Source organism: Manis javanica, chromosome 6, assembly GCF_040802235.1.
Source record: "Manis javanica isolate MJ-LG chromosome 6, MJ_LKY, whole genome shotgun sequence".
Taxonomy (NCBI): Eukaryota; Metazoa; Chordata; class Mammalia; order Pholidota; family Manidae; genus Manis; species Manis javanica.
This window is the reverse complement of record NC_133161.1, coordinates 144859382-144880908: the sequence shown is the minus strand read 5'-3', so window position 1 is coordinate 144880908 and position 21527 is coordinate 144859382. Positions and strand designations below refer to the sequence as shown.

Sequence of the window (21527 nt, the reverse complement as noted above, 5' to 3'; positions counted from 1 at the left end):
AAAGGGCTTTAAGCAGGACACTGATGTGATGGGATTGCAGGTTGCAAATCTCATGCTGTCCTCGGTGTAGGAGCTGGACAGTAGCAGAGCAGTTGGCAGGAAGGGGACCCGCGCAGAAGCAGTAGCCCTGAGCATTAGGGCGAAGAACTGCTTGCCTGAGGCTGTGGCAGAGGGATGCCAGGGCGGGCAGAGGCAGAGGAGGCGGCATCTGGCTCTGCCATCGCACTGCTGTATTCCCCAGCCCCTTCCCTCAGAGCCACCTGCCCAGGTATCAGAAGGAAAGACCTCCTTTGGGGAATGGGACTGCCCACCATTGAGAGTGAATGTATGACCCACAGCTGGGGCCCCTGAGAGGCTAGGAAATACCAGCTCCCCCAATCCCCCACCACCCCATTTGTGCATGAGGGACCCTCATGGACAGAAAGTCAGCACCAGACCACCCAGAGCCCAGGGCAGAGTACCCTCTCCCAGCCGCGCCCTCCCTGGGGCCCCTCATTTACAGAAGAGTCTTTTTGAACCCATCTACCTGGTTATAAATGGTTTTGAATTGCCATGGGGAGGGGTCTCCTTCGGGGAGGGGTGGGAAGAACAGGGCTGGGAAGTGAGGAGGAGCAGGTGCAGGGGGACAGCTGTGAGTGAAAGGTATGAAAACAGACACCGTGTCTTCCTTTGCGGTTAGCTGGGTAAACAACCTGCGCAGGGGGGCGGAGCGGGGAGGGGGGAGCTTCCGGAGACTGAGCGGCACATCCCCCTCACCTGGAACAGGCTCCCCTCCGTCCCCCCCTCGCACCTCCCTGCGGCTCCCTCCCTTCTGCCCCTGGGCTTTCTCCTCCTGAGGCTCTCCTGCTGCCAGCAGAGAAGGGCACGGAGCAGGCAGTCTGCTGCTGAGGGCAAGTGCACGGGGAGGGGAGGAGTGGGGGCAGGCCTGGGTGCTGCCTGGTGGTGGAAGTACCGGCTCTGAGTTAGATCAACTTGAGTTCAGACAGACCTGATTTTCAGCAAAACACAGGAAGACAGTCAGGGAGAGGGGGACAAATCAAGAGAAGCCAGCAGGTTACTTCAGCATCGGCCCCCTCAGCAGGCTCCGGGGTTTCGTGGTGCCCACGGTTTCCGTGCCCACTGCGCTGTTCAGATTTGGAACAGATGGCCCCTGGCCCCGACCAGATCCACTCCCAGAACTGAAGTCCTGATCCCAGCCTCTGAGCCTGCAGCCTTCCAAACCTGAGGACAGTAAACACAAAATAACTAAGAGGTACACAGCCCTTCAGAGTTTACGAAGCACATCCACACCATACTTGGCCTTCCATTTTCATCAGTGCCCTGTGAGGAAATTTCCTTTTACAGATGAAAACTGAATTCGGAGGAGGCAAACTGATTTGTTCGAGGACTCACAGGGGAAATTGGGATTTGACCAGGGGAACGTATCGGGAGAGCAGGGACAGGGCAGTTCGCCTGGGGGTACCGGAGAACTCTACCAGGGAGGCAGGGTCTCTCTCCTGGGGGGCGACAGGTCCTCAGTTCCCACTCTCCTGTCTCCTTGCCTTTGCAGTACAAGGAACTGGGCAACTTCAGTGACAGCACGGAGCCCCCCGTGGTGGAAAATCACCTCTGCCCCACCGTGGAGGGGCCCCTCCTGACCTCCTTCAAGGCCTTGTTCATGCCCGTGGCGTATGGCCTCATCTTCCTCCTGGGTATGATGGGCAACATCCTGGTGCTGGTGATCCTGGAGCGGCACCGGCAAACGCGCAGCTCCACGGAGACCTTCCTGTTCCACCTGGCGGCGGCCGACCTCCTGCTGGTCTTCATCCTGCCCTTCGCTGTGGCCGAGGGCTCCGTGGGCTGGCTCCTGGGCACCTTCCTCTGCAAAGCTGTGATTGCTCTGCACAAGATCAACTTCTACTGCGGCAGCCTGCTGCTGGCCTGCATCGCTGTGGACCGCTACCTGGCCATCGTCCACGCCGTCCACGCCTACCGCCACCGCCGCCTCCTCTCCGTCCACATCACCTGTGCAGCCATCTGGCTGGCGGGCTTCCTCTTCGCCTTGCCAGAGGTTCTCTTTGCCAAGGTCAGCCAACCCCACCACAACGACTCTCTGCCGCGCTGCACCTTCTCACAAGAGAGCCAAGCCGAAACCAACGCCTGGTTCACCTCCCGCTTCCTCTACCACGTGGGAGGATTCCTGATGCCAATGCTGGTGATGGGCTGGTGCTATGTGGGAGTGGTCCACAGGCTGTGCCAGGCCCAGCGGCGTCCTCAGCGCCAGAAGGCGGTCAGGGTGGCCATCCTGGTGACGAGCGTCTTCTTTCTCTGCTGGTCACCCTACCACATTGTCATCTTCCTGGACACCCTGGCGAGGCTGAGGGCCATGGGCAACACCTGTGAGCTGAATGGCTATTTCTCTGTGGCCATCACCATGAGTGAGTTCCTCGGTGTGGCCCACTGCTGCCTCAATCCCATGCTCTACACTTTCGCTGGCGTCAAGTTCCGCAGTGACCTGTCACGGCTGCTGACCAAACTGGGCTGTGCCGGCCCCGCCTCCCTGTGCCAGCATTTCCCTAGTTGGCGCAAGAGCAGCCTCTCTGAGTCAGAGAATGCCACCTCCCTCACCACCTTCTAGCTCCCAGCCCCTTTGTTTCTGCTTTCCTTGGCGAATGCAGCGATGCTGGGCCCCTTGTAAAAGGAGCTGGGGTCCTAAGAGCTCACCTTGGCCAGTGTCCTCACATGCGGCAGCCAGATGAACCAGCCCTCTCTCCCGGTCATCCCTGCCAGCTCTTCTCCCGGCCTTGGGGCTAGGCTGGGGTCAGAGGCAAAGCAAAGACACCTGTGCCTGTCTGAATCTCCTCAGGCTGAGGGGACCCCGTCTCAATCAGCCAAAGCTCGAGAAACAGCTTCTACTGCTGCCCTTACCTCTAGGGAACATCAGCTCCCGCCCAGAAGGCACACCGTCCTCTCCTGGGTCACTACACAATGACCCACTTCTCCTAGAAACTGAGCGCCAGGGGATGGATGGAGGTTAAGGCTGACAACAGGCCAGCTGGCAACATGGTGTGGCCTTAACACGTCTGTCTTTACCAAACAAGTTCTGCCAGGCCACCAGCCCTGCAGCACCTTGACCAAGCAGGAAGCTCAGACGGACCCAGTCCAGGTAGCTGCCCCTGGCTCTGGCCAAAATGGCACTGGGCCAGCCCCCTGTCCCTGGGCTCTGCGGAGATCTGCAGACAGGGCAGACCAGCCAGTGTCCTGGGGAAGAGCTCAGGCTGGGCCAGCGGAGAGGAGCCACAGAAAGAAGATGGTCCTCCCCCAGCTCCAGGGAGGGAAAGTGTAAAGGGAAGCCGGCTGTCTTCTCTGCCCTGGGTGGAGAGCTTCCTGCGTAGGCCCTGGGGGTCTGGGCATTGATGGGGAAGGAGGTAGACTTGTTCCTCCCTGTCCAGCTCGCTGCAAACTACACAGATGGGGCGAGTCCTTGGGCAGCAGTGGGGACTCACAACAGCGGGGGAGCACTTAGCCAAGAGCCCTCTGAGGAGCAAGACAGACTGAAAGAGGCCTCTGGGGGTCATCTCTTCCAGCCCCCTTGCCTGCAAGCCAAGCCCAGAGAGCCATGTGGCACCCCCTTAGGCTGGGAGGTGTGAAAGGCAGGCCTGGGCAGGGAAGTCCCCAGTTCCTGGGCAGGAAGCTGGGCCCTGCCCCCGAGAGGATACTACTCAGACGGAACCAGAGGAAGCCACTCCTCGCTTGCCACCCACCACCCGGAGGGCTCTCCCTCCCTCTGCCCGGGCCTCCAGTGGGGAACGCTGCACGTGCAGAGGGCACATCTGGGTAGCCAAGTCCCACTCAAGTCAGTCAGCCAGGCCCCCTCGGACACCCCCATGGGGGAAATCAGAGCTGTGACCCAGGGAACTGTCTTCACCATGGAACACTGGGGAAGCCCTAGGGCCCCCATTTTTCCTCCCAGCACCCAATAGTAAGCTGGGCTGTGGAAGCAAAAAGTAAGCCAGAGGTTGGAGTTTTAATTTTCTCTTTTTAATAAAAAGGCACCTATAAAACAGGTCAATACAGTACAGGCAGCACAGAGACCCCCGGAACAAGCCTAAAAATTGTTTCAAAATAAAAACCAAGAAGATGTCTTCACATATTGTATTTATATATTTATATATATATTTATATATTTATATAATGGTACAAAATGGCTGGGGGTATGGCCATGGATGGAAGAAGGGGGCTGGCTGTGGCGTTCACCTTGAAAGCTAGTCTGGGTGGGAGATGGGAGATGGGAAGGGCATTGAGCCCTTTGCAGTCGAACCCCCCTCCTCTGGGCAGGAAACACTTCAAAGTGAGTTTGGGGCATCTCGGGTTGAGGGTGCTCACGAGTCCAGGGCCCAGGTTGAGGCAGGGCAGGCAAAGCGCCTGGCAGGATGGAGGGCAGGTGGCCCTGGAAACAGAGGCCTGGGCAGTCCCTGGGAGGTATGGGGGGAGGCGGGAGCCTGCAGCCATCCCCGGAGGAAGCTCCTGACCTGCCGGCGGTGACTGAAGACAGCACCGGACTGGGAAAGGTGGGGGCAGATTCCCTTTATGTCACAGCTGCCACTGGGAGAGGGCCCTGCGGTCAGCAAGGCTGTGTCCAGAAGCAGCCCCTGGGCGTGGAGGCAGGGCATAAAGGCCTCACCAGGAGCTGCCCTGCCACCTCGCAGGGCAGGAAGGGAAGTTAGAAAAGAAGTGTTTTACTCCTGGGGCCAAGGGGGCAAAACACCCGGTTGTGTATGGCTTCAGCTCTTCTGGGCAAGAGGGGCAGAGGCTGCGCCTGGGGGTGGCCCAGAGCCGTCTGCCCTGGGCGCCCCCTCCAACGCTTTCTCTATCCCTTTCTCAGGGGGTGGCTGCTGGAGGGGGAAACACCTCAGCCAGACCCTTTTCCTTCCTCCTTGGGTGAAAAGGTGGCAGCCTGGCCCAGGGCTGCTGCAGCAGGCATGGGACCAGCGGGCCACCGGGCCACCTCCTCCAGGGCCCACTTAAGGGGGCCACACTGCCTCCAACTGCTGCCTCCTTTCCTTCATCCCAGACTGGGGACCAAGAACTTCCAGTTCTGGCTAAGATGTAGCAGGAGGGGACACCAGACAACCCAGCTGGGAAGCCAGGGCCTTGTGTCCCCTGTGTGGGGCAAACACGCATGTGTGTGCACGCACTCTCCTGAATCACTCAGCAGCAGACAGGCTGCTGTCCTGGGGGGGTGGTCTCAGCCCTGCGGGGGTCTCCAGGTGGAAGCCTGGGTGATCTGACCTCAGTTTAGGTGTGGGGTATCTATGTTCATTTCACCATTTGGGGTGGGGACCAGAATGGCATCCTTTATGGACCCAGAGACACTGCAAACAGCGGGTAGATGTGTGGGACTGCACGTCCCAGGGTCCAGGGGAATGGAACGGGTAATAACTTGAAGAAGGGAAGAAGGGTTTCTTGTATCCTTTTTTTGTGTGACTTCTATCAAAACACAGAAATACAGCACACACACACACACACCGGCACAAAAGCGCAGCGCTCTATTTACAGCTCTGGCTGGCACCTGCCCACCTGGCCAGCCGCCTGCAGGGAGGGGTGGGAGAGGGGGTCAGCCACATCAGCAGGAAAAGGGAGAGGGCAGGAAAAGACAGAAGGAAATTGGGGTGGGAGCAGAAAAGTCAGGAGGAAAGTGAAGCTCCAGCAATGGAGAGACAACCACACACCGGCAGAAAGTAAAGGGACGAAAAGGAGGACCCCTCTCCCCAAGGATCAGACACGGGACTCCAAAAGCAGAGCTGAAGAGGGTGGGTGTGGAGAGAGAGGGAACTAGAAGCTCCACAGGACTTGGGGGGAGGGGCAGCCCTAGTGGCCGAAATGGAACAAACCCCAATCTAAAATCCCCTGCCCCACTCTGCCACGGCCCCCTAGGCTGCCAGCACATCTGATTTCCACAAATGCCACTCCCCACACAAGTCCCCTCCCACCCCACCCTTTGACCCAGGCCGTCCCAACACTGGAGGGGAAGAAAGTTTTTTAAGGTTATCGTACTTGCAATATCGTCCCAGCTCCAGCCCCCTGCAGGGACTAGAAGGGCAGGTTGGCCATGCTGCCGGGCGCCGGGAGGTAGCCCATCTGGCTGTCCAGAGACACACTGCGCTGCCGCAGGGGGTGGGACACCATGAGGTTCTGCGGGGGCGGGGGGCCCATGAGGGAGGCCTGTGGGGACAGCATGTGGGGAGGCTGGCTGTAGACCTCGCCCCCCACGCCCCGCTGCTTCATCAGCATGAAATTCTGCTGGGTCATGAGGCCTTGAGGAGGGGACATGACCCCCTGGTGCAGGCCATGGGGCACCATGCCCTGCTGTGGGGGCACACCTGTCCTGCCCAGCAAGGACATCTGTCCGGGGTGGCACATGGACATGTTGAGCCCCCGCTGGACACCCTGCTGGCCTGGGAGGTTGGGGGGCCGTGATGGGGTCTGCTCCGCCATCATGTTCTGCAGGTTCATGAGATGCAGATTGGGGGGCTGGGCCTTTGGGGGCTGGTTCTCGCTCTTGGGGAAGTACTGGAGGGTGCTGCTCGGCTTCTCAGAGGGGATGATCCTTGACAAGTCGAACTCAGGGATCCCCGTCGGGGTGGGCCGGATCACCTCGCTCAGCTCGGGGTCATTCAGCACCGATGCCACCCCAGGAAGCACGCCTGGCGGGTACGCGTCGCCCATGCGCCCAGCCATGCCTTTGCCCATCAGGTGCTGCTGGGGGGGCATGGGGCCTGGCTGCTGGCTGGGCAGGTCCTCTGGGGGCAGGGGCATGCCTGAAGGGTAGTGCTGCTGTAGGCCAGGCCCCCCACCCCCACCCCCACCGGGGGCCATGGTGCCATGGGGCTGCTGCAGCCGAGGGGGGAAGGGCATCATCTGGGAGGAGCTGGGCACAGGGCCGCAGGAGGCATTCAGGGAGTCTGGGCCCCCTGGAGCCATCATCATTGAGTTCTGAGGGGGCCCTCCTGTCCCCTGTGCATTGGGGTGCAGTGGAATGTTGGAGCCCAGAGGGGTGGGGGAGGGCAACATGGTTGGTGGGGGCTCGTGGGACAGGGGCTGCTGGCCTGGCAGGCTCATGCCCATGGGGCTCTGGGAAGCAGCTGAGTTCAGGTGCATCTGGGTGGGCTGGTTATTGCTGATGCCTGTGGGGAAAGAGGAGAGAGGGTCAGGAGCTGTGTGCGCCCAGAGCGAAGTCCTCCTCAGTCCCCAGCCAGGCCGCTGCCCAGGGTGAGGACTTTCACCACTGGCCTGTCCTGGCTGGGAGGGGAGAGCCCCGGGCTCTGGCCCAGTGTGCCATGGGCACATCGTTGGGTGGCGGAAAGACCACTCAAGTGCTCCGGGCTTGCTTCCACTGAGGACTGCCTGTGGGCACTGTGTCCAGGACACCACAGCCCACTCCCGGGGCCCTCTGGAAGCAGCGGAAGGCAGCATGACCACAGGGGTGACTGGTGGCTGCGGCAACTCTCCCCATTCCCCGCAGCCCCCCTCTGTCCTCACACCTGGCCCAGAGCCCTGTGGTGGTGGCGGCAGCAGGGGCCGGTCAGGCAGCAGCTCGTCGTCCGAGGTGGCGATGGTCTTGATGGCATTGTGGTAGAGCGGGGTGGAGCTGGGCATGGCATACTTGGACATTTGGGACATCATCAGTGACAGGGGGTTCTGGGAGGGCGTGGGGTCTGGGGAGGAAGTGAAAGGCAGGCTGGGGTTCAGGAGGCTGCTGGGGGGGTTGGCGGGAGGTGCAGAGGAGCTGCTCCGGGGGCCGCTGGGTGGAAGGGCACCTACAGAAGCAGGGAGACAGGAAGAGTGGGGTGACTGGGGAGGAGAAGATGAATCTGACTGCTCACATTGTGGGTCAGCTCCCCAGTCTCCACCTGCGCCTTCCAGGCACACCTCTGCTCACATGTCCCCATCAACACAAGGCCCCCGTTATCACAACAGCCCATCCCTCCTCAAGCAATTTCTGCAGCCTCAGGGCCTTAGACAATGAGATTTCAAGCATGATCACCTCAAAATGCCGGGGAGCCTAATATGGCGCTTCCTGTGAAAGTCCACACATAGCTGCCAACCACTGCCCTTCAACTGAAGCCACAGTGCTCTGAGTGCCACTGCCTCTGGGCCCTTTACTCGCTCCCTCCCCAGCATGAATACACCCACCTAGGAGGCTCCCAGTGCCAGAGCCCAGCCCCCTTTGCCGAGGCCAGCTGACTCACCCTGTTCCATGTTCCCCAGGGTGGTGGAAGAGTTCATATTGAGAGGCGGCTGCTTGTTCTGGGGGACTCCAGGGCTCGGCATCGCTGTCTTGGGTGAGGCAACCCAGCCCGGGGAAGGCACCGCCATGGAGGGAGACTTGAGCCTGCTGGGCGAGCCGGTGGGTGAACGGACACTGAGGGAGGAGCTGAGGACTTGGGGTGACTTGAGAGGTCCTGGTGGGTTGGCCGAGGGCAAGGGCACCATCTGTGAGGGAGTCTGGGGTGACTTGAGGTTGGCAGAGGGCGAGGTGACCAGCGGTGAGTGTACCTGGCTAAGGGTGGGCGACTTCAGATGCCCCATGCCTGGTGAGCCCATCTGATTAATACTGATGGTGAGGTCTGACGGCCGTCTACCCAGGCCCCGGTTTGGGGCTGAATGCACGGACCCGGGAGGATTGGACGCAGCAGGCAGAGGCATGTGACTCAGCCGGGTGGTGCCCACAGTGCCCATGGGCATTGGGCTCTGGTCGGGGCTGAACATGTCTTGAGTGCTGCCCATGTCCTGGGGCACTGCTTGGTAGGGTCCCTGGCTCCCGCTGAAGCCCTGCTGGCCCTGGCTGGGAAACTGTGAGGGCATGAGCATCTTCTGCGGGCCGCCCATCATGCTGCTGCTGCTCTGGGCCCGCAGCCGGGCCACCTCCTCGGGGCTGAGGCCCTGCGGCCCCATCACGTCCGCGGGGCCCCGCACCTTCTGGGCCATGAGCAGCTGCTGCTGCGGGGTCATCTGCACATTCAGGTTCATGTTCATGTTCATGTTCACGTTCATGTTCATGTTGAGGTTGCCCGGCCCCAGAGGTGGGTCCACCTCCCTCAGGCCCGACTGCCCCAGGGTAGGGCTCAGGAGGCTGCGGCCGCCACCGAACTCCATGCCCATGGCAGTGCCCGCCAGGCCCTCACCACCTGCCATCTGTCCGGAGAACAGAGCGGGATCCATCTGCCGGTGGGCCTGTATCATCCGCTCCACCTCCACGCCCTGCCCCATGCCATTGCCTGCCATGCCCAGGGTGCGCTGCATGCCCATCGACCGCTTCTCCAGCAGCTGGTGCCGCAGCAGCTCCTCGCGAACTCGAGGGGTCAAGAATCGCTCCGCATCACCCTGCCCACCTGGGTAGGGCACAGCATTCTGGGCAAAATTGCCAGGCCCCCCCATGGGTGGCAAGTCTTCAGTCCAGCCCATACCTGGCCTCACAGGCCTCTGCATGGCATTCATGGGCATCTCCATGGGCATACCCTGCATGCCCCCAAACCCAGGCACTCGTTGCATCTGGTTGCCTGGGAAACGGGGTCCAGGGAAGGGAGGGCCACCCCGGAGCTGCATGGCATCTTGGACATCCATGGGCCCCCGCAGCTGTGCACCCATTCCGGGCGGCCACTGATCCCCAGGCTTGCTGTGGTAAGGAGGCGGTGGCCCCCTCACTATCATGCCCCCCATGCCCATCATGTCCTGCAGGGGGCGGCCCCCGTGCAGCCCAATCTGCTCCTCCTTCCGCCGTTTCTCCTCGTAGTACTCTTCCTGCAGCTTGCGCCAGGCCACCTGCTCAGGCGTCAGGCTGTCCTGGCCCAGCCTCTGCATCATCACGTTCATCTGCTGCCCCATGTCCCCGCCCGGGGGGTGCCCGGGCAGTTCGTGCTCCAGCGGGGGGCCTCCCAAGCTCTGAGTCTGAGAAATCATGGACTGCAAGGGCTCTTCATACTTCTTCAGCCCACTGGGAGGGGCCGTGGGTGGTTGCTGGGGGGCTGTAGGGGCTTGTGCTGGTGGTCCCCCCTCACCTGTTCCCCCTGGGGGCCCCTTGAGGAAGGGCTCAGTCTCCCCACTGCGGAGCAGTAGCCGCTCAATGTCTCGAAGGGTCTGCAGGGAGCGCTCCCGATGCTCCAGCTGCTCCTTGGACAGGCTCTCGGAGCCCACCAGGCTCCGCTGCCCATTTCCCGGGGGGGCGGCCTCCCCCAGCAGTGCAGGGCCGGGGGCACTGCTGGGGTCTCCTCCAGGGGGTAGGGGGTTGTTGGCAGCGGCAGCTGTAGGGGTGTTCGGGTGGGTGCCCCCAGTCCCACCACCCGTGCTGGCTGCTCCCACCGAGTTGGGTGTCAGGTCCTGACTCGTGTCCTCAGGAGGACCCTCAGAAGGCAGAGCGGGGGGGGCACTGCCAGGGGCTGGGGGTGGCGGGGCTGGCAGTGGAGGTGGCTGGGACTGGGGGGTGCCTGCAGATGGTACGCTCAGGGGTAATGGTTCTGGGGTGGGCGGCACTTTGGGGGCCTGCAAGAGGACAAAGGCAGCACATGAGACAGGTAAGGAGAGGCACCCCCAGCCAACCGCTATTCCTGGAGGTACCCTGCCGAGGCCAGAGCCACACTCACCTGGTCCAGCTTGGCCCGAGGCACGTTCTGCTGGTGGTAGGCAAGGATGGAGTCGGCCCGGCCCTGCAGCACTGCCTCCGCAGCCCTGCACAGGAGGGTCCGGCATAAACAGCTCAGAGAGACGAGCAGGAAACCCCCTGCCCTCACCCAGCCCAGCCCAGCCCAGCCCAAGCCAGCCCCACAGGGGCTCACTCAGGCCCCCAGGCTGAGGGGCTCAGGGTAAACGGAGCAGGCTTGGCCTGCCCTGAGGCTCTTACGTGTTGGCCAGGTGGGTGGTGAAGACATACACGAACTGGGAGGGAGGCTTTCCAGGGATGCCCCCACTCCCACCCCCGGGGGCATCGGACCGAAGCCCTGGTGGGGGCCCATGTGGGGGGCCTGGTGCACTGCTTTCACTGAGGGGGAGCTGGGCGGCTTGGCTGGGACCCAGCTGTGGGGCCGCCATGGCTGGGTCTGCTACATTACAATCTGCATGAGAGAAGAGAGGGAAGAGGGTGAGCACCCAGATTTAGAAAGGAGAACAAGCTGGCACCTGTCACGGCCCCATCCCAGAGATGCACAGGGACAGAGCGGCTCACTACTTTATAGCTCCTGCCCACACAGTCATTTGTTGACAGATCTGGGGGCACTAGCCAAGTTTCCACACTTACTTGTCCTAGACCAGTCTTTGACCAGGACAGAAATTGTAGGGACTATATGAAGAGGAAGGGAGGGAAGATGTGACCCTTACAAACAGACTCCATGTGCCTGGCATCCCAGTGCATACCTATGGAGATAATTATATCTGATCACCGCATCCCTGGGAGGGAGGTGGCATATCCTCCCCTTTACAGGGGAGGAATCAGATTTGGAGGGACAACACTCTTTACCCAAGGTGACACAGCCAGTCAGAGCAGAGCCAGGCAGGGACTGCAGAGCCCTGCTTGAGCCCAGCTCCGAGCCGCGGTGCTTGGGCCTGTGTGTATTCGTGCACGCCCACTGACCTGGCGAGGGTAGAAGGCACACACTGAAGATTGCAATGCTTTTCCATTCTCGCCCTACTGCTGACACCGTGACCTTAGAAACAAGACGCTCTGTCCCTTCATGTCTCAGTTCCCTCATCTAAAAAATGGAAACACTAACTCCCACTCTGCACAGGGGGAAGGCCAAACAAATCTATTTTTACAGTGACATCAGAACTATGTCGCAAACCAAAACATTGTTTGGAAAACGGAGAGAGTTAGAAAAGGCTGACACACTAGGCTGGCTCCCCGGGCAGACTGGTCACCCTCAGCACCAAGAGAAGTTTTGTTCCACGGTCACAACTTGACTCTAAGTCCTACCCTAGAAAAGACCTATAAGTGGTCATTAATGGATCTAGGTGAGTGGGTGGACCCATTCCTATGCCAGGAAAAACAAGTCCAAGGGCCTGGCCTGCAGACAGTTACGTGACAGCACTCGCAGTTCACGTAAGGCCGACTGCCTGAAGTCGCCTCTCTTGAGCCAGCACACCCGCCAGCCACCTTCCCACAGGCCTCTCCTTGGAGAAACCTTCTCTGACACCCCTACCTCATAAGCAGCCCTGCTCTCCACCCTGACTTTCCAATTTTACACGAAATAACAGGGCCAAAAGCTTTGTTGTTGTTGGGGGTCTTTTTTTGGCTGTGGAGGGCAGGGGCGGGGGATGAGGGCTGTGCCAGGGAAGAGCAAAGCGCACAGTCAGCACACTGGGTTAGGACTCCTGGGTACAGGATATGGGGAGGCGGGCAGGCTTTACTTCGATGAGGAACAGGAAGTACAATAGAAACAATGATAAAGCTAATGCCGTTCTAAGGGTTACATGTATCGACCCCTTTGCTCCTCATAGAGACCCTATGAGGTAAATAGATGAGGAAACTGTGGCCCTTTCCCAAACTCACACAAATAGTCAGTGGAAGACCCGGGATATAAACCAAGGCGGTCTGACTGCAGTCTGTGCTGTTAGCCTCCACATGTGCTGCCCCACAGTCAAGAATGGTTCAAGAACCTAAGGGCACCACAACTAAAATAGAAACAGTGGTTGCCTTGGCATTGGGTATGTCTGGGATGCTAGCAATTTCTTCTTCATACTTTCCTGTGTCTTCCAATATTTCTACAATAGTACACATATTATAAAAGTGCATGGGAGGAAGGGATATCTGTCCTGAGAGGTAGTGACCACCCCCGTCTATCACTCAAGGGTTCAGCCAGGAGTTGATGGACTGCCAGTCAGTCCCCTAGGGTGACCTGGGGCCAGATGACCTTTAAAGTCCCAGCCACTGCAGAGATCCCATGCACCACCTCCTGGGCCAGGGCGTGTGGTGCAGCTCATTCCATAAACCTCTGCTGAAGTCTGTTTCCCCCCAGCAATAGGTATCACGGTGACACCTACCTCACTGGGCTACTGTAAGAATTAAAGAAAACCAAGTAGCAAAATAACCAGCATATATTTTTTTCCCCTTCTTTCTGTGATCCCAGCCTTCAAGAGGGTCACAGGTTAACATCCTCTGGCTAGTTTTTTATACGTTAAGTTGTTTCTCCCCCCAAACAGAGGAAAAGCACCAATAAGCATGCATGGGCTTCCCAAAGGTGCGGGTGTGTCTGCTTCTCCACCATTTGGGCAAGGGTCAAATAAACCCTGATGGATAAAGGACTGAGAGGAGTGGGCATCTATCCATGCCCTGGTGACGCACTCCAGGCACTTGCCAGGAGTCAATTAGAGGCTACGGAAGGGTGCCAGAGACATGGCCAGTGTCAGCTCACACAAGGATTAGCAGGCTTTACACAGCAGAGCCAACTGGCCCCTGGCTCCCAGTGAAGCTGGACCCTCACCACCCTCCCTCCACTCACCAGTAGGTGGCAGCATAAGCCACGAATTCATGGGAGGAGGTGTAGGTGGTTGTGGCCAGGAGAGGCCACCTGAGGTTCCTTCCACCCCACCTGGGTCCCTAGGAAGAGGGGGGGTCACTGAGCACCTGAAAGGCAGAGGCTGAGCTGTCACGGCACAAGAAGGGACAGTGTCTGAGAGGTGAAGAGAAGCTTGGGTTCCGACCCTTGCTCCTAGGCCAGGCTCAGGCCTCTTTTAAAGCCCCAGGAGAGGAAAGGGAGGCTCCCTCTAGGCCTCCATCCCCCAGGGGCACCAGGGGCCACAGCACCCTGGCACCGATGGGCACTCACTGTGGGTGGCCCCAATGGGCTTGTCATCTTCCTCGCTGTCCGGTCCTGAACACCATTCGTCCCCGCTGTATGGCTGCTTCCGCTCCAGCACACAACGCCGCTTACTCCTGGGTGCCACCTCTGCCCAGGCAGGACGGAGGCAGGCAGGAGTCAGAATGCATGCCCAAAGGCCCTCTTTTCCCACACCCAGGGTCCCCCACAGGCCCATTATCTCAGATGCCCCACCGCAGAAGGCGCTGCCCAGACCACGTTGGGCACTTTGCCAGCCCTTGGCCCCCACCACACCACCATTTGTTTCTGATTTCTCTCTACAGCCCTGCTGTCTCCCCTCCCCCACCCAGCACCAAGCACAGCATAATCCCCAACCACAACTGGTTCTAATTAGGACTGGGGGGAGGGCGGGAGGGGGAAGCCCTGCTACTCTTCCAGGCCCCAATGCCTACTCAAAGGCTCCCACCAGCTGGGACACCAGGAGGTTCCTGGGAGCTGGGTGGGTCTGCTCCTAGCCCCAGAGCACCTCCCTCTCCCACTCTAGGGGGAAAGCAGAGGAGCAGTGAGACCAACGGAAGCCCCATCACTATGCGGCCCCGCCCTAGGTGGCACCTGGAGGTGAGGGGGTGAGAACTCCCCACCCCAGCCAACCCCAATCCAGAGAATGACCAGGCTGGTGGGTACAACCGGGCTAAGAGAAACGTGTGCCTGCATTAATGCTGGAGAGGAGCAGGGGACGGTGATTACACAAGGGAGACAGCAAGTATGGGCCTCGGCCCGCAGGAGTTGCTGTGGTCTCGGGGGTCAGAAAGTGGGGTACCTTTGGCCTCAGAATCCAGGGACGGGGTCCCAGCCTCTCGCTGCTCCCCAGAGTCCACAGACACGCTCCGCTCCCTCTTCACTTTGCCCTTGAGCGAGCTGAAAGGGGGCACTGCTGCCTGAGGGGTCTTCAGACTTGAGTTGCTAGGCGAGATCTGGTTGGCCTTGGCCCCATGGTTCCCCGCCCCCACGCCCTTCGAGCCCAGGTTGCAGTTGGGTCCTTGGTTCACATTCTGGTGCTGGGACTGGGCCCCGCCATTCCCTGTCTTGCCATGATTGGTCAACTTATTTTCTGGGTGCATTGGCTTGGCTGGGGCTGGGGGGCAGTGGCCGCGAGGGGACAGCGGCGGGCTCCCTGGAGCTTCTCTCCTCCTGGGGTGGGGTAACCTGGGAGAAGGTGGGAGAGACATGAACAGTTAATCTTGCTAGGAGCTTGGCAGCTCTGGATTTTAACTGCCCCATCTTGCCTCACCTAGTGATAGGGGGAGGTGGGGGTTGAGTGGCATCTTAAGACCACCAGCTATTTCCTCCTTCCTCCCCTCCCTCCATGGTTCCTCAGACAAGGGCTGATGCCCTTCTCAACTTTGGAGAGCGAAGATGGGGTAAGCCCCTCCACCTCCCAGCCCCCCCAATTCAAAGGGAAACCAGGGCCTTGTGCTGGCAAAATCCACCCATCCACCCTCAGCCCCAGTATCCATCAGACCACAAGCCTCCACGGCAACCCCCTCCACTAGCACCTGACCAACACTTAAGCATCCTGTCTTCTCGGGTTTGCTGTCTTCAGACTCCTTCCAAGGTCTTAAACCTCAACTTCCACATGTCCCAGCACTAGCAGGGAAGGGGCACAGGACCTGAGGTCACTGCCCATGCCCCAGCCCCATTCCCGGCGGGGGGGGCGGGGGGGACTGGGAAAAAGCACACCACAGAGTGGTACCCACTGGTCCAGAAGGCTGCCAAGGGCAGCAGGGAAAAGCCTGAAGAGGGTCCACTGGCAGGCCTGGCGGGCAGGCGGGAGCAGAGGAAGGGGGCGGGGTGTGGCGTGCAGAGCCGACTGGAGTGCAGCTCAAAGCCAAGGATTCCTGCAGCCTAGGCTGCGGGCCCTTTAAGCTCCAGCCCGCTCCCCCCACCGCCTCCCCCTCCCCGGAGACCTATTAATAGCCGCTGGAAAGATCACATCACGGGAGAGGATATTTATCCCCCCTCATTCCACACCAGCTCAGATTTATTTCAGCTCTGCCGTCCTGCTGCTGCCGCCTGGCCCTGTCTGCCAGCTTCTCCTGGGGAAGGCGAGGGAGACAGGAGCGCCCCGCCCTCCAGCTCCCACCCTCCTCTAGGCTGAGGCCAGAGGGCGCCACTGGACCCGACAGCGGGGTTTCGGAGGCGAGGGCTGGTTGCCGGCCAATACCCCTCCGTCCCCTGAGCACTAAGGGACGCTGCCCCATGGCAGGCCTTCCCATTCAGATCCCCTTTAGCCCACCGGTGGCCTGGAAGCCAGGTGCCAGGGGCTCGTTCTCCAGGGCAGCACAGCACAGCCCATCGCCACCAGGCCCTTCCCTTCCCCGCACTCCACGCACACACATCCCGCCCTCCACAACACCCACACACCTTGTCTTGTTAGCCAGGATCCTCATGGCTCCCACACACAGTGGGGCTACGGCCCCTGTGCGTGCCCGGGGCCCAGCCAGGTACTCGATACTGGAGCACGGACTGCAGCAACAAGCCCCAAAGAGAAAACTTGTGACATGGGGAGGGGTGTGAGGAGGGGAGGGGAGACGGGAGGACCCAGCAGCCCTGGGACTAGGGAACTGGGGAGGGCAGGGTGGGAAGGGGAAGGATGGGCTACTAGGTGGGGTTTCAATCTTAGAGGCCTGTCCTATCCCCATCCCTCCCGCCCTTACCCTCAGGGAGCTTGCAGTCTCTAGCAAGCCCCCCACCCCACCTCCGGGCTACAGAGGCACAATCCACTAACAGGAGGGGTTGCAAAGATGCCCTCATGGGGCGGCCGAGAGGTCTGTTCTGGCCCCCTGGGGGATTCCCGCTCCCTGGCACGCCCCTCAACCAGGGTGGGGAACCCCTGGTGCCCCGCCCCCAGGGCGGCCCGGCGCGAAGGGGTCCGTGGTGGGGGCAATACCCCGCCCACAGCTCGAGGCCTAGCCCGTGCCCATCCCAGCAGGCCCGGGCGGGCAGCGAGAGGCCTGGCGGGGCCCCGGGGCTGCAGCTGGGCTCTTCTGGAGACCAGTAACGCTGGCTCAGATTCCTCCCCGACCGCAAGAATGCAGGAGCCTCCCCTCCCCCCGCGCCTGCACCCCACCCCGCCCCCCTCGGCAGAGCCCGAGCGGAGAGGCAGAGCGAGCCAGCGAGCCAGCGAGCGAGGCGGGGGCGGGAGCGGGGGCCGACGGTGCTGCGGCGTGCCTCTCCAGGCCCCGCACGCGCCGCGCCGCCGGACGCTCGGCCAAGTGCACGAGGGCTGGGCGCGCGCCGCGCGGGGCCGAGGTTGGGCTGGCGCCGGGCGCCGCCGGGCAGGAGCTGGAAGGCCCATAAGCACCCGAGCTCTGCTTCACACACACTCACAGCTCACACGTGGACGGGGAGACAAAGACACGCACGGAGCCCAGGAAACTAAGGCGCGCTCACGCCGGCCCCGCGGAGCTGTGCTGGAGGCCGAGGGAGGCGCTGGCCCAGGCGGGAGCCACGGAAACCGGCACCGCGGCTGCCGGAGGGCAGAGGGGGGCGCGCCAGCTCATTGAACAGATGAAAAGACTGAGGCCCGGCCACAAGGGAGCCGTACAAAGTTCAGCCTGGTAGTCACAAAGAAACACACACACACAAGGCCATAGATACACCAACAAGCGGACTTACACAAACACAGAAGCCTCGGCCAACCGCCCCCTGCCCTGCCCCACCTCCCCCGCACCCCGGGCCGGCCTGGGGGAGGGGAGGATTCCTGGGCCAGGGCGCTTTGTCCTGGTGACAGCCCAGCCAGACGCTGGGGCACACTCCCGGGGCTCCCCGCAGGGCTGCTGGAGGCTGTGCTGGGACTGGGGGCGGGGGCAGCCCCGACCCTGTGGGAGGCGAACCCTAATTTCACCCCGGGCACATTGGCCTTCTCTCCGTCTCTGGGGAGGGAGGCTCCTAAGGGGAAGGTTCCAAAGTCCAGGGCCGGACTGGAAAGCGGTCGGCTGCCAGCCTGCATCTCCTTCATCACAACCCGTTACAGCCCAGGCAGCACCTGGGCTTGGGGACAGGCCCGCGGCTGACACGGGTCAGGCTCTCACCTACACCACCCCGCTGGTCTTTAAACTACATACCACCTACAGGGACGGTATTATTATTCCCATTGCACAATGAGCAAACTGAGGTCTGGGAAAAGGAAGTGACATGCCCTGGGTCGCGTGAGCAGAGGGCAGAACCGAGGCCTGACCCCCACGGTGTTTCCCTGTGCTGCAGTGGCCCCCCGCGCCCCCCCCCCCCACGAAGTTCTCAGCAGGTGGGTGGGCTCTCCACAAGCCCATTGGGTCCAGGCCCCCAAGGGGTGGGGGTGGCGGGGCAGGGCAGAGGCCACCCACTCCCTACGGCTTCAAACACGGGCACCTGTAATAATTTGGAAAGGGGCTCTTGGAAAATTAGTCCTCTTCGGTGTTCCCAGTCAGGCCGAGGCTCCTCCCCAGAAGAATCCAGCAGGCGCCCTCCCCGCGAGGACTCCACCCCCTCACTCCCCCCGAGCCGGAGGGCGAGCTGAGTCAAGCACAGATGAGTCAGGACTTTCCCATCTCACACCTCCCCCCTTTACCCTACTGGAGCCTGCCCAGCTTCCAGAAACCCCTCCTATTACACTTCAGTCCCCGTAGAGACCTGGAAGCCTGGGGATGGGAGGCAGGAGGGCTAATTCCTGCTGGGTGCAGTTTTTAAACAATGAGTGAAGGGGCTTCTGGCCCCAGGCCAGGAGCTCTGAGATGGGTGACAGGAAAGGGATGGGGATCTGTGAACACACTGCTGTCGCTCCCTCTTTACGGGGTAGGGTAGCGAGTGGAGACGTGCTCACAAACAGCGTGCAGGTCACCTGAGTGAAAGGTCAGGGGCATATCCGTGAGAAAAGAGCACAGGTGGCTCCTGAGACAAATAGCCTGAGATCTTTAGGGGGCTGGGGGAGCCAGTGGGCCTGAACCTGGCTTGGCTTAGGAAAGGAGACCAGGAAGGCTTTGATGGATGCCCAGGACTCCCAGGTGTGACATACCTGGCTCAACACAGAACTGCCACAGGTACAAGGGACATTCACACACCAGTGGCAACCTGCCTGTTTCTAGCTGCCCCCACACTGGGATCCTCTGCTTGGCTTGCCAGCTGGCCCATCAGTCTCATTGCCTAGTTCTAACAACCCAAAAGAGGAGGCGAGAAAACAGCTTGGAGGGTTAATGCTTCCATGTGCAGTGGGCAGACATCTCTAGAGAGGAAGTGGGCTGCTAGGACCCTCTGCGATGGCTGAAAGGACAGGGCCCTGGAAGAAATGAAGAGGATGGCTGACCTCTGGCTCAGGGAGATAGAGCCTCCAAGACAACAAGGTCCTGAGACTCCTTTTTCCTGGGTGTCAGGGCTCCTTGGTCCCTAGGAGCTCTCCTCTACCCCCCAGGTCACTTCCTCTTCCTGAGGTGGTGACCCAGCCGGTGGGGAGGAGGTCCAGGATTCATAGCCCAGCAGGAGATCTGCTGAAGAATCCAGGTATTGCTCTTGGACCCTCTGGGTACAGACTTCCAGGGCTGGGGGTGTGGGGGTGCTTGCCCTGGTTCCTAGCAGCTCTTCCCACTCCCCACCAGCCCCCTGCCAAAGAGACCATGCAAATCAGCCATTTTTATCTGGCTGACAAAACACCCCACCCCACCTGCAGCCCCAAGGAATAAGGTCAGGCAGCCCCAACCCCACAGGGACAAGGAAACTCCTGGTCTAGGACCTTTCTAGTCTGGGACTTTGAACAGGATCCTTCTTGCGGGGGATTTCTGCCCAATCTGGTGCCCACTCCCCGTTCTGGAGGCTGTAAGACAAGTGGCATTTCCTGGACAATCTTGAGGTCACCTCACTTGGCTTCCTCAACCAATGCCAGTGTGGCCAGGACTAGGAAAGCAGTCATGCCCTAGCAGTAGGGTGCCCCTAAAGGTTGCTGCCCAATCCCTGGCTACTCCCTCCCACAGGGGGAGGGGGTGGGGGGCACAAGGAAACAAGACAGGGCAGGAAGCCCAGGCAGGCGGCGGGCACTCTGGGCCAGGCACAAACAGCCAACACAGGAAACCACAGCCCACCCCCGCCCACCCCACCCACCCAAAGCTCAGGGAGAGAGGAGTGCCAACAGCCTGGCACCCCAGCAGGGGCAAGGGCCAGGCCTTAACCCAGGGCAAGGGAGGAGCAAGAAGCTGCCCCATCCTTGTGGCCCAGACCCCACCTGGGGAGGGGAAGGAAACCAGGCTGGCAAAGATGTTGCTGCTTCTTTAAATCCACCGAAATCCTGAGCTAGGCCCAACCCAGCTCTGGTTTCACAGGAAGGAAAGGAGCTCAGGAGCCAGTAGGCCAGGCGGTGGTGGCTGGAATTAGCCCCACCGGCCCAAATATATCTGGTCTCTGCCTGCCACTCCACTGGCACTTCCTGCCCCCTGGCAGGGGTGGGAAAGGGTCTAGGTGCTACTCCCTACCCGGTGGGAGACCCGGTCTCCGGAGGTGCCCTGTTGCTGCATACACGTGGTTAAAAGGTGACTTTCCAAGCCTGGACTCCCAGAAAGGAGGAATGGGCTGGGGAGCCCCCTGTGGGCCCTCACCTGGCCTCTGCCATCCAAGGGGTTAATCTGGCCCCCATTTGGTAGGGAGTGGGGGGGTGGTGAATAGGGGTGGCCTAGGAACCTCCTCCAAACTGCCTGGCGGCAGGGAACAATGGGGCCTTTGTGGGAGGAGTGGAGTACAGCCGACTGCTGGCATAGCCAGGCAGCACACCACGGGGCGGGGCCTCACCCAGGGCTGCCCGCCGCCCTGCTCTCTCCCCCAGGTACTGCCAGCAGCAGGGACATCCTCCCAGCCCCCTCACCTCGCCTGCCTGGCCCAAACCCCGGGCACCAGCAGCATCTGGAGGGCCCTCGAGCTCTGCCCACGTTGACATCCAGCCTGCCATGACCCTACAGGAAGCAGGGGCCTGTGGGCCAGGACGGGGTGGGGGTGGGGGCTGCCGAGACAGGATGTATGCCTGTGATCCTCCTGCAGGGAAGACAGGAAGGCCAGATGGGGTTTCTGGTGTCAGTCCTGGCACCCTCAGGCAAGAAGGGCTTAGGGGATTGTGAGAGTGGTGATGGGCAGGATCCCCTGACCCCAGGCCTCCCTTCCCACACTCAGCCCACAGACCTGCTCCTTGCGGAGGTCTGGTGCACACCCCCCTGCCCCCCTCCAGTTTCGCCCTCTGGGGTTGGGACACTGGCAAGCAATGTGATGCAGTGGACTGACCACTGGGCTTTGCTGTCAGACAGATGGGGTGCCAATCACATCTTTCCCCTTTTAGCTATGGGACCTTAACCCTCTGAGCCTGTTGCCTTATCTGTAAAAAGAGGATAAACTTAAGGGTGACATACTACCAGTGAAACTACTTAACAGAATACCTATGACATCCTCAGCCCTCAATAAATCATCTCTGGCCATGACAGCCCCTTCTTTATTCCCTCATGCCATCCAAACACACGGGCATTTGGTAAAGTTGGCATTGTCCAAATATTTGCCCTTGGGGCATCCAAGGGAACAGGGCCTGTGGCATGATATCATTTGTACCAAGTACAGACGTGGCTCTTCCTGTGCCCTCCTCGCAGAGGCCAAGCATCCCTGGGCAGACAGACCCACCCTCAGACCCAGAGGGTGAACCTGGGAGCAGGTACCTGTCCTCTTAGCCTCAGGTCTGTG

At 60.7% G+C, this 21527-nt stretch overlaps 2 protein-coding genes across 16 annotated transcripts in view; one reads left to right on the top strand and one right to left on the bottom strand.

Moving 5' to 3' along the window:
* Window positions 1-4128, top strand: part of CXCR5 (C-X-C motif chemokine receptor 5) — a 12644-nt gene extending 8516 nt beyond the window's left edge. For all 3 annotated transcript variants that reach the window (XM_017673372.3, XM_073239643.1, XM_073239644.1), the window contains one exon: window positions 1550-4128. In XM_017673372.3, the coding sequence (XP_017528861.1) occupies window positions 1550-2617 (1068 nt within the window). In that variant the 3' untranslated portion in view covers window positions 2618-4128. The remainder of the gene's footprint in view (window positions 1-1549) is intronic.
* The window catches only part of BCL9L (BCL9 like), a 27394-nt gene continuing 9987 nt past the window's right edge, over window positions 4121-21527 (bottom strand). For 4 of the 13 annotated variants that reach the window (XM_036992890.2, XM_017673360.3, XM_017673364.3 and 1 more), the window contains 8 exons: window positions 16212-16313; window positions 14608-14993; window positions 13797-13916; window positions 10880-11090; window positions 10623-10707; window positions 8232-10521; window positions 7524-7799; window positions 4121-7166 (listed from right to left, as the gene is read on the bottom strand). In XM_036992890.2, coding sequence (XP_036848785.2) covers window positions 6073-7166; window positions 7524-7799; window positions 8232-10521; window positions 10623-10707; window positions 10880-11090; window positions 13797-13916; window positions 14608-14993; window positions 16212-16237 — 4488 coding nt within the window. In that variant the 5' untranslated portion in view covers window positions 16238-16313 and the 3' untranslated portion in view covers window positions 4121-6072. Of the gene's footprint in view, window positions 7167-7523; window positions 7800-8231; window positions 10522-10622; window positions 10708-10879; window positions 11091-13469; window positions 13568-13796; window positions 13917-14607; window positions 14994-15343; window positions 15435-16211; window positions 16314-20670; window positions 20838-21527 lie in introns of those variants that run through there. The other 9 variants (XM_036992889.2, XM_017673359.3, XM_073239639.1 and 6 more) reach the window with 5 other exon arrangements.